The sequence below is a fragment of the Schistocerca gregaria genome, chromosome 8 (genome assembly GCF_023897955.1).
Source record: "Schistocerca gregaria isolate iqSchGreg1 chromosome 8, iqSchGreg1.2, whole genome shotgun sequence".
Lineage (NCBI taxonomy): Eukaryota > Metazoa > Arthropoda > Insecta > Orthoptera > Acrididae > Schistocerca > Schistocerca gregaria.
Window position 1 is genome coordinate 253,796,246 of NC_064927.1, and position 12,428 is coordinate 253,808,673.

General features: G+C 40.1%; 2 protein-coding genes across 10 annotated transcripts in view; one reads left to right on the forward strand and one right to left on the reverse strand.

Annotated features, from left to right (window-relative positions):
* Nucleotides 1–813: 813 nt before the first annotated feature.
* On the reverse strand, nt 814–2,532 carry LOC126285434 (ATP synthase subunit gamma, mitochondrial). The gene is made up of 2 exons (XM_049984821.1): nt 2,235–2,532; nt 814–2,125 (listed from the first exon to the last, which is right to left on the reverse strand). Exon 2 carries the CDS (start codon nt 2,041–2,043, stop codon nt 1,165–1,167), a length of 879 nt encoding a protein of 292 aa, XP_049840778.1. The 5' UTR covers nt 2,044–2,125; nt 2,235–2,532; the 3' UTR covers nt 814–1,164.
* The window catches only part of LOC126285432 (RILP-like protein homolog), a 138,488-nt gene continuing 128,582 nt past the window's right edge, over nt 2,523–12,428 (forward strand). For 4 of the 9 annotated variants that reach the window (XM_049984813.1, XM_049984815.1, XM_049984818.1 and 1 more), the window contains exons 1-3: nt 2,529–2,593; nt 2,668–2,949; nt 3,171–3,306. In XM_049984813.1, coding sequence (XP_049840770.1) covers nt 2,680–2,949; nt 3,171–3,306 — 406 coding nt within the window. In that variant the 5' untranslated portion in view covers nt 2,529–2,593; nt 2,668–2,679. Of the gene's footprint in view, nt 2,950–3,170; nt 3,307–12,428 lie in introns of all 9 variants that reach the window. The other 5 variants (XM_049984819.1, XM_049984816.1, XM_049984814.1 and 2 more) reach the window with 5 other exon arrangements.

Below are 12,428 nucleotides of genomic sequence, written 5' to 3' on the forward strand. Positions count from 1 at the left end.
GAGAGAGAGAGAGAGAGAGAGAGAGTGTGTGTGTGTGTGTGTGTGTGTGTGTGTGTGTGTGTGTGTGTGTGAGAGAGAGAGAGAGAGAGAGAGAGAGAGAGAGAGAGAGAGAGAGAGAGACTGCAGTCCCCACACGGGTGGGTGGTTCTGTCTATGTCTGAAGAAGAAACAGACAACATAACAGTCTTTATTGATGTGCTTCTGTCACTAAACACCTCTATGTGGTAAGCAGCAGTCTATTCTTTTCATACTGTTATTCTGTCCCCGATTTTCGACTGCCCGACTCTCGTTTTTAACAGTATACACAGTATAATAACAGTACATAATTCACAAGACATATCATGGTCTTGACTATTATCTACATCTACCTATTCTCAAATCAAACCAATGAATTAGGTTTGTAACAGGCCTTACAGCCAATACATAAATTATACTAGGATAAGCTGCAATAGTAAATCAATTGCAAAAAGCCTGGGTGCAATACACGTAGGAGTTTATGTTATCAGAAAACTGCTGGTAAATTACAATTCTTGCTATACCTCCGAAGAACTTCTGTTTTTAGTCAGCTGGAGAAATGCACTGAAAGGGTGGGCATTTGGTTAATTAAAAAACGCTGATCTTGTTTCAGAAACTTGACTTTGCTATTTTTACCAGCCATGTTAATGTCCTCTTGCCGATCTCAAGAAACTTCAAGTTTGTGCACTTTGCCTACAATCATCCTGAAAAGTTAAGGCCCACAGGGGAGAAAAAGAAAAAAAAAACCACAGATTGAAGTACAAAGATGGAAGGGTAACTTTACAGTGAAGCATCTACTTCAAACTTTGCCAAGTTTTATTCTGGATGATACACAAGTTGGAAATATATTTTTACATAACAATGGAACTATAATGACCACTTAACAATCTGAAATTACAATGCACTGCTGGATTCCTTCTGCTACTATTGAAGTGAACAATATTGGACAAGATACTATATTACACTGCTGCCTGCAATCAAATGCAATAACATAAATAATGTTGTAGAATCGTCTTTCGATTTCAGTTTCGTTCTCTAAACTGCACTTTCACAAACGCACTTTATTTTAAGATCTTGGTAGCAGGTGCAATTCTAATACATTTTCAGCCGTAACACCTCATTAATACATGGGCTTCGTTTTCACTCAATCTAGTCAAGAGCAGCCGCTCCTGAAATAATTTCAATCAATTCTCTTGTAATCACGGCTTGTCGAGTGCGGTTAAATGTCAGCGTCAACTTATCAATCATTTCGCCTGCATTTTTGCTTGCATTATCCATTGCAGTCATTCTTGAAGACTGTTCGCTGCAGGCTCCTTCTTTCATAGCATAAAAAATCAGGGAGGCTATGGAGTATTCCAGATAACTCTGCAGAACTTCAGAATCCAATGAATCATATACTGGAAGTTTTGGAGCAGCCTGTATGGCCTCCAAGCTGAAAAGTGGCAAATCTGTGGTAGTATACGAAACTACAGATTTGAACCTATTGTATACAATTCTACCAGCTGTAAACTCGTATCCGCTGTTCAAAATTATATTTGTCAGCTTTGCAGCATCAGTAAAAGTAGGCGGCTTACGCCCAACCTCATTTGCAACACCAATAATATTTTTACCATACAATCGCTGTAGGATGGCTCGTGATTTGTCCCCCACACATATTATCTTGGTGTTTTCGGGGTCTTCAGTCAGTTCCGTGCGTATACTTCTTGAAACTTGCGTGTGTACGGCACCACAAAGTCCTCGGTCTGAAGTCATAGCAATTACAAGTTTTTTGGGGGCTTCTCCCACGGGTGCAACCTCTGCTTTCTCATAAAACTGTTTCGCTCCTTCGCCATACGGTCGGGCTTGCTTCAGTTCCCTTTCAGCTTTAGTGTATTTTGCAGCTGACACCATCTTCATACTTTGTGTTATTTTCTGGATATTTTTAACTGACTTTAGTCGAATAGAAATGGCCTTAAGAGTAGCCATACCTCTCGCCTGCTGTTGTTGCTGCCCGCAAAGGGGCACCAGCGTTCCAGCTCTGCCCAACATGTTTTAATTCTTCTTGTGAGTGGATATTAAAAATGGTCTGCTGCGGGCAGGCTCCGGATAAATTTTAGGCCGACCACTTTACCTGCAATGGTTAAAATTACCATATTTACTACTCAACAACTACGTCAACTCTGTTCTTTAACATAAACATTTCACTATTCACGTTATAGCAAATACAACTTCGTACAGACCTTCACCACAATCAAATATTACCCGACCTTCCTGCCGACCCGAAAGGAAGATTACAAGATAGCTCTCTGAATTCAAAGCAAAGACCTTCCTGTCCGAAGACGTTCCTGCATGCACTATCGATAGAATTTACTCTAAAAGATAATTTTTTACTAATTTTGGTTTTTATGAGATATCTGAAGACACATCAGGAAGAATAATAGAAAAATTCTGATATTTAGCATCTTGCAACAGAACACTGAATGAAAATTTTTATCTCATTCACTACGTTCATAATATCAATCGCTGACCAGTGGTGCATTAGTCACTTCACAGACGTCAACTTCTATAATTTAAAGTGATCGCGAAAATGTCAAGCTGAGTAAGTAATGAGAGCGTGTAGGGAGTTTAAGGGTTGTTCGTTCCCTTGAGTACGTCATCTACATGCCGTTTCAGGTAGAAGGGGATATGGAAGAATACGAACAAGATTTATCCGTAGTTGATGTGTATGATATTGCTTCGGAAATTGGAAAGGAGTTCGAAAAGATAATCGATGCTTACGGAACGCAGGCTGTTACTGGTTTGATGCCCAAAGTAATAAGTGCATTGGAGAATCTTGAAGCACTAGCGACGAAAAATGAAAGGGAAAATACTACCGTAGAAGAGCTACGGGCAAGGATCGCTAAATTGGAAAGTGACAAGCTTGAAAAGGCAGAAGATCGTCAAAGATTTGAAAAGGTTAGACTAGTTTAATAGTGGTTCAGTGTTATTTATGTGTAGTTGGAGAATTAATAACGATGCATTCGATGCCATTTATGAACCTAGATAAAAATAAAAAAAATGTCTATATCATTTAGAAAGAGACTCCTTTATGGTCAATCATTGTGTGTGCATGACTAGAACCTACGACAAAGCTTTGGCCACAAATGTTATTAATCATAATTTGTGAACCTTTAAAGGAATTGGAACAAATAGAAGAACATTGGCGGGAAGAGTCGCAAGATTTGGTGTCTATGGTAACAAGATTACAAGATGAAAATCACAAACTCTCAGCGTTGTTGGCAGAAAGAGATGACAAACTATGTGGCGATTCAGGTGAGCAAACATTTCACTTTGGAGTCAGTAGTAACTGGGATGAACTCTGTTCTTTCACAGGCACTAATATCATAAACACGCAACTGATAAAGGTAATAACAACCATGTAAACAAGTAGTTTCCTTTATTATGACAGCAAAATGTAGTAGTTCATGTATGTTATATTTCATTTGATTTCAAACACAGTTGCCCCTTCCCCATTTGTAATGAATTGCATTGTGCTTTTTGTTGTCAAGTTTGGCTTTTTTCTTCTACACTGAAACAATTACTCGTCGGCTTGTCGTGAAACTCATATTTTCCTTGGTCTTCCCTGACTTCTTCTCTATTCAAGTTTTTATGTAGGGGCCTAATGACTTTTGAAAGGTACTCTCTCGCTACTCATCCTATTAATCTCTTAGTTCCCTTTTATTCTGTTTTCATGTTATTTCAGTCTCAGTTCATAAATGTTGAATCCATTCCTTCTCTAAATTTTCTATGATATATTACGTCCTCTAACTGCCCTTAGAAATTTCATTTTTGCTACCTATGTTTTCTATGTATGACTCATGACTCACTTTTATACAGCTGTGAAGGAATATCTGTGGTTCAGTAAAAGTTCTCTCTTCTCATTTTCTGTGCTTTGTGTTTGAGGCACGTCTTGTTTCCCATGTTTAATTTTGATAGGTTTTTTTTTTTCACATTTATATGTAGGCTACATCACATTCTGTGAAGTAGGACTTAATTTCTCTATGAATCTTCATTTAGCAAATGGTTTAGATGTGCACACGTGATGCAAATCTATTAGATCATTATTATAGTGAACCCCTAATCATTTGTTAGAGGCCATATGTGACACATGTACGTAATGTGCACCAAAATACTTGTCGGTCAAGTCCATAATCTAATATAGGTTTTCTGAATTTACCTTGCAGTTGCAGTTTTTATAATGAAAAGTATGTGACTCAATGTGAACATAGTTGGGCTAAACTAAACATTAATCTGTTCCCAAAAGTTATATTCCACATTCGCACTCAAAACTGTGCCAACTTGCAAGCAAAATGTCATCTTCCAAACTAACTTAGGCCTCAGTCAATACCACAGAGCCTGGTCCTCAGAGTAAAGGTTGCAGGGGAAGGTCACCATCACATTCCAGTCATTAGATATTATGGCAACATATAGACCTGAAAGATCTGGTGTTGTCCACATAGAAAGTGGTATCAATGACCATGAAGGGAGTTGTGGCAACAATAGTTACCGAGATACGAAAGGCAGCTAAAACAAATTCAGACAAGGAACTCACAAGCTTACCTATTGCCAGGATCATGCAAAGGAACTGTAGCTCAAATTGTGAAACTTCTGTACTACTACTACTACTACTACTGCTACTACTACATAATAGGCATAAAAATGAAGCATGGGAGTAGATAGAAGTGTTTGTGTGTCAAGAGAACGATGAGTGAAGCTGTTAATGACTATTGTAGCTGAATCGTACTGGAAGATATTTCAACACCCAAAGAAATTTTGGTCGTGTGTAAATGCTGTCAGTGGCACAAAAATTGAAACTGAGTGTAGCAAAGTAAAAGCATAAATGCTGAACTGTTTTCTTTTTTAAGAAAGGTGCAGAAGTTCTTATCCAGTTTCTCATACGGCTGCAAATATGAGTGATGCTGATATTGGTATCAATGTCATTGAGTAACAATGCAATCATCAGAAAGTTATAGACTCAATGGATTCCCTGCCAGATTCCATAAATAATTTGCAACTTATTTAGCTTCCTCTTAAACAGTAAAATACCATAGGCCAACATCCATACAGCAAATGCATCATCAGTAATTGGAACACAGTACAGGTAACAGCTATCCACAAGGTGGATATTTGAAGAGGACGTAAAATTTCCCTTCAACTTCATTGACAGGATACAAGAAGTTACAAGATACCAACAGTCATGACCAGTGATGTCATGCCAAGTGCTAAGATGCAACCTAAACATGATATCAAGATGGCAGACAATAACCTTAAACATTTCCATGTTGCAAAAGTATAAACAAGTACAGAATTTTACAAATCCCTAATAACAAATATTGAAGCTAATGAAACCACCCTGGGAAGGTGGGGTTTTATTTAGGAACAAACTGAAATCTAACAAAACTGCAAAATGCAACAGTCACACAAACAAGGGGAAAAAATGGTTAAAGGGAAAAACCACACAATAAGAGCAAAAGAGCTGTAACTGGTACTGAAAAATCTATTTCCCTATATAGCTCGACTTAAAAGTCTGATACATAAATCTCAAAATAGATAGCACACAAGGAACCAAAAAGGTATACTAATATACATAGCAAAAATTGCAAAAACTAACATAGTTGTATCAACATATCTATAGACATACTCTACAAGCCACCATATTGTACATACTTGTGTTTTTACTAATCATTTCCTTTCCTGTTCCTCTCAAAAATAGAGGGAGGGAGAAATGAATGTCAGTATGCCTCCGTAAAAGCTCAGATTTGTCTTAGCTTATGTGAAATGTAGGTTATTAGCAGTAGAAACATTCTGGATTCAGCTTCAAATGCTCGATCTCTTAAATTTTCTCAGTAGCGATCCTTGAAAAGAATGTCGCCTTTCCTCCAGGGATTCCCATTTGTGTTCCCAAAGCATATCTATATTACTTGCATGTTGATCGAACCTGTCTGTACAAATGTAGCAGCGAACCTCTGAATTGCTTAAACATCTTGGTATAATCTGCCCTAGTGGAGGATATCAAACGTTTGAGCAGTACCCAAGAATGGATTGAAGCAGTGTGCCTTTGTTTATACTGGAGCCACACTCGCCTAAAAATCTCTCGATAAACTAAAGTTGCTCATCGAGCTTCCACCTCATTCCATTTTGTATGATTTGCAACATCACACATAGGTATTTGACATGACTGTCAAGCAGTGCGCTACTAATGTTGTGTTCAAACATTAAGGGACTGTTCTTCTCACTCATCTGCATTAACTTATGTTATTTCTGCATTTGGAATTAGATGCCGTTCATTGCATCAACTAGAAATTTTGTCTACATCATCACGGATCCTCGTACAGTCACTCAACAATGACACCTTCCCATACACCAGAGCATAATCAGCAAACAGCTTCAGATTGCTACTCACCCTGTCCATCAGATTATTTATGTATACAGTGAATAAGACTGGTCCTATCACACTTCCGTGGGGCTCTTTTGACGATACTATTGCCTCTCATAAACATCATTTCATCCTTCACCAGTTTCACAAAAACTGGAACTTGCTCATACGACAAATATTGAAATTCTAACCCCCACCATTGTAAGTAAAACAAATTCCACAATACATACTAGTCACAATTCAGCAAATTAGGAACGACTAACACAACACAAAAATTAATAAAAAAATGTGTTAGTACCAGGTTCTATGTTCAAGAAACACAAATTTATGTAGATAAGCACACGTACCATACATACCACAATAAAAAATAAAGAAAAGCCTGAAAAATATGCTTACTGAGCAGGGCTTGCAATCTAGCTGTAGCAAAAATATTAAATCATAAACACAATATCTCACTTAGCAAGTCAAGACTCCCCAAACAACAAACCCGTCCAGGTAGGATGCCGATGTTATCCCACTGACAGCCTCACATATACTGGTCCCTGGTCCAAAATCCAGAACCTTTGCTTACTCTTTTTTTTTTTTCTCCCTTCTCCACAAATGTAACATTTTACATACTTGGCAATTAAGCTGAATGACTGCAGGAATTTAATCTTGCTCAACATATTTCCCCCATTGTGACATGGAGGGACCTGCTTGTAAACATCGTTACATCCATAACTAATAAAAACATGTAACATAAATTAAATCTCCAACCATAAACAACACACAGCACTAATAATTCCAAACCTGAAAATAAATCAATTGTCCATAACAGCCATCAAAACTCCTTGCTGACAAATTGCCACAGTCTCTTCAAATATTATAATGAAAAAAGTGCTCAGGTAATCCAGTAACACTAACATCACTTACAAACAATTTAGAAAGGTAACATCCCACATTAGAGAGCACATCTGCAGTCACAATCTGTTTCAAATACATTGCACCGCCATGATGTCACACAGCAGTGTTATGCTGTGCATCCAAGCAGATTAATGGTATCGAGCGATTAGCTGACGGCATTGATCTACATTTGCTGTAGAATCTTGAAACATTTTCTGAGCTAATGTGTAATGACATGTACTCAACAGAATCGCATCATCCATCCAAACTGGCATGCATTTCGAAAATACTGAACATGCAAAACCCAACTTTAACTTTTCTCACAAGACTTCCTGATAACCATAGACTGAGGTGATGAGGTAGATACATTATTTCTCTCCCTCAAAAAATTATTTTACTTGGTGCTTCATGAATATTTATTAACTAAAATACTGTTACATTGGGTAGCAAACATCATTTGTGTCTGGGTTGAGGATTTCTTGGCAGGCAGGGCATGACATGTTATCTTAGATGAACAGTCATCAACAGAAATAAAAGTAACTTAAGGCATGCCTGAGGGAAGTGTGTTGTGGTCCTTGCTGTTACTGCTGCATACTAATGACCTGGCAGACAACATCACTGGTAAAGACATTTGGCAGATGATTCATTTATTTATAATTAAGTAATGTACGAAATAAAGCTGTACAGATATAGTCTGATCTTGATAAGACTTCATAGAGGTTCATAGATTGTCCACTAGTGAAATTGAGCTCTGAAACATACATGATTCACAGTTGGAATTAGTCACCTCGTCTAAATACTTGACAGCATTCCCTCGAATATTGAGATCCTTTGTAAGCCAGCCATGAGATAAGAAATCCACCTGGTGTGCTAGATATATTAGCCAAGTGATACCCTCAGGGTTTTGGAAGAATGTAATAATTACAATTACGAAGAAGGCTTGTGCTGACATACATGAATGGTATCAACCCATAAGTTTGATAAGTCACAGTCTTAAAAATACTGGCATATGAATAATTTACAGAAGAATGTAAAAATGGGAAAATCAGTTAATTGTGGATAAATCTAGGTACATGAGACACTTCTGATCCTAAGATGTTCTTTACATTGATTTATTGAAAGGTTTAGAAAATGTTGAATGGACTATAAGCTGAAATTTGTGAGGCATCAGGGATAAAAATGTGGGTAACAAAAAGTTATTCAGTCTCTACAGAAGCCAGACTGCTGTTATAAATCTGTCAAAGGAATTTAAATGGGAGCAATTGTTGAGAAGGGAGTGAGAGGGGGTTGTAATGTATCTCCAGTGTTATTCAGTGATATGAAAAGTGAATTAAAGGAGGAAAAATTGAAAACTTTGTTTGCTGACAGCATTTGAACTCCAACAGACAAGGCAAACAATTTGGAATTACAGTTGACTAGAATGGATAGCATCTTGAAGAGATCATAAGATGAACACCTCAAAAGTAAAACAAGGGCAACTGAATGTAGTTGAATGAAACCAGATGATAGTGAGGACTTAGATTAGGAGATGATAAAGAGTGTGAATATTGCTATTGGGACATGACTGACGATGGATGAAGTGAAGAAGACATATAAAATGCCAACTGACTTTTTGCTAGAAGAGTTTCTGAAGAAGGGAAATTCTTTGATGTCTGACACAAATTCAAATGATAACCAATGAAAACTTCAGGTTGGAAAATCAACAATATTGAGAAAAAGATGTATTACTACACACCGTGAAGGTGGCATGTTGGGTTGCAGGCAGGCACGATGAAACAGTGCCCCCCGTGGGCTCACTGCTGTTTGTCAGGTTCAAGTTTGGCTACCATGAGGATCATCTTTTTCCTTCTGTGCTGCATGTCTATCCTCTTGTTATTCTTTTTTCCCCTCTCTTGGGAACATGTCTGGGATGTTGTAGAAAATGTGTTTTGCATATTCAGTCACTGATTTGGAACACCCTCTCCAGTCTTTCATTGGAAAATATATATATCCACCTGTTCTTCCTCCACTTTGGTGTTTGTGGTTCCTCTTTCTTCTTACTCACTGTGTGTTCCTGAAGGCCAGCCGATGTACCTACATGTAACACATGACTGGATAAAGTGTAATTCTCGGCCCTCGGTTGACAGGGATAGACGATTGCCTGAGCTGCTACCTCCCTAAATTGCCAGTTGGTCCCTCTGTTACATGTTGGGGAGGTTGGTGTGCCCTCTTAGGGGGGAACCCCCATTGGAAGGAGCACACCATTGGAGAGGCTAGCAATCATAAGCATTTTCTCGCAATGTGCCAGTCATGTTGGTGAAGATGGCCAGTCCTTTACTATAGTAAATCAGTTTCAAAATTCAAAAAGGTGTCTATGCAATTGCCAGCCCTGTGAAATCCTGCTCTCATTCATGCAATGGCATTTCACTTTCGGGGATGATTTGATTCTCAAGCACAACTACTGCTTGCTGCTTTGCTGTCCTGTTCGTGTAGAGATCCATAGAACTCTGAATCCTTCCCATGGTGTTATTTACATTAGGCTGCTCGGTGGTCTGACTGAGGCAGAAATCCATATGTACCTCTCTGATCAGGATATCATTGCCATCCATTGGGTGATGAAAAAGATAGATGCATCCTCAGTGCACAGACACTCTTTTTCTCACCTTTGATAGAGTGGTGCTTCTGTCAAAGCTCAAAGCAATCTGTGAAGTTTTCAGTCCAGCCATACATTCCAAAACCAATGTGCTGCTACCAGTGTCATCATTTAAACCATACTCGAATGTCTTGACAACACACGGCCAAATGTGTAACCTGTGGTAGGGATGCACACGAGGGCGATTGTCCGCCTCCTGATGTATCGACTGCAATGGTGACAATGCTGCCCCCTCAAGATTGGCCTGTGTATTTTGACGAGTGGGCTGTCCAGGAGATCCAGGTAAAGGAAGAATTGCCTTATGTGGTTGCTCACAAGTTATTGGCTAGTCCCTAACTCTGCGTTCTATCTTCTGGCGTTACAGTACTGATCTGGCTACATCTCACTCCATGAAGAACGTGGCCATGCAGACATGTCACCTCAAATTTAGCACCATGTTTGTGAAATTGCCCAGCTTCATGGCAGCATCCCCACCTCCTTATTCAGCTGTGCAATAAGCCACTAAACTTCCGCCACACAGGGTGAAGTCGCCTGTACTACCGATCGGAAAGGACAGAAGGAATATTCCTGCAAAGAATTTCTGCATCCCTCCAGTCAACAAATGTTTGAATGTTCCTCTGCCAACAAGAAAGGCTCCAAGAAGCCAAACAGACGGAAGCAGTCTTCCCTTAAGGTGACTCAGAGACCCTCTTAGACGGTGTCGCCATGTGATACCCTCACCTGACCAACCTCCGTGTTGCCGGTGTGCACCACCAACCATTTTTCTGCAGAGCAACAGAAGGTGAATGCTGATGCCTATGTCAACCTCATGGAGCAGGATCCTCCTGCCTCTGTGCCCTGTAGCAGCGAGTCTTCGAAGGTTGGCACTCGGCGTCTGCCGATGTCACACCTTTATTTTTTTTCCTCTTCATGACTCTCCTCCAATGGAACATTCATGCCCTTCAATCCAACAAAGAGGACTTTTGGCTGCTCTTATAATCACAGTGTCAGCTTTACTCTGCCTCCAGGAAACAAAATTGCATCCTCACGACCATTTTGAGATCTCTCATTTCTTCCCAGTGTGCTTTGACCTTCTCCCTGAGAATGGCACTCCATTTCATGGGGAATCGTGCTGCTCATCCAGATTGCTGGTCATAGTCAATGCACCTGCTGGACTACCAGCTCCAAGCTGTTGCAGTCCGCATTTTTCTTCCTCACTTGACAGTTTTCCTTTCGTACTGTGTAGATGCCTGCATCATTCGGTGCCACCAGGGCAGGCTTCCTGTAGCTTGTTAGGCAACTCCCTCACTCCTTTCTGCTGCTTGGTGCTTTAATGCACACCGTCCCCTTTGGGGCTCGCTCAGAACGTGTCGGAGGTGCCTTCTTGGTTGACCTTCTAATCCCCTTAACCTCATCCACCTTAATGTGGGAGCATCCATGTTCCTTTGAGACTCCACTCACACCTATCCTTCTGTACTGCCCAGCTGGCCCATCATCTCGAGTGGTCCATTCTCTCTGATACACACTCAAGCGATCCCTTCCCGTGTGCCATCCGATTGCTGACTCCTACCCCATCTATGTGCACACCCAAATGGCAGCTTTCTAAGGGCAACTGGAGACTTAACTCCTCCTTGGCGATCTTCAAGGAACATAATTTCCCCTGTTAGGATGAGCAGGTTTAATATCTTTTAAACTTTGTCCCTACTGCTGCAGAACGTTCCATTCCTCGCACTACTTCTTTAGCGCATTGTGTTTGTCTCTTGGTGGACTGAGGCCAGCTGTGATGCCTTTCGTGCACGGAGACATCCTCTCTGTGTTTTTAAGTCATCTTACAAAGTAAACTGCATTCATTATAAACAGTTGTGTGCACAGTGTCCTCACAATCTTTGGGATAACAAAAAAGCTAGCTGGGTTTCATTAATTAGTTCTTTTAACAGTTCTGCTCCCTCTTCCATCATGTGGGTCAACCTCTGATGGCTCTCCATTCCCCAATTTCCAGCCTTACAGCAGCAAATAATGTCATAGTGGACTCTATTGCTATCTGCAACCCCCTGGACCACCGTTTTGCAGAGATTTGGAGCTCCTCCCACTATCACCCTAACTTTCTCCATCGGAAACAAGTGGAGGAAGCTCAGACAATACCTTTCTCATACCAGAATAGTGAATGCTACAATGCAGCCTTTACTATGTGGGAGATACATCATGCACTCACTTCATCCTGATTCTCCAGCCCAGGGCCAGAGGATGTTAACATTCAGATGTTGGATTGCCTTTCTCTTGTGTGCAAGCACTTTGTGCTTCATACATACAACTGCATCCAAACCGAGGGCATGTTTACCAGATGCTGGCATGAAGCTGCTGTCTTTGCAAGGTGGTGGAACATATCACTCATGCCTGGCTGATATGGTGGCTCGAGTCTTGCAGTTTCCTAACCACTGCATGATGTGGATTTAAACTGTGCCATTCTGCAGTTGACTTTCTCATTTTTGTGTCCACCCACATAATGAATGGTTTCCTGCAGAAATC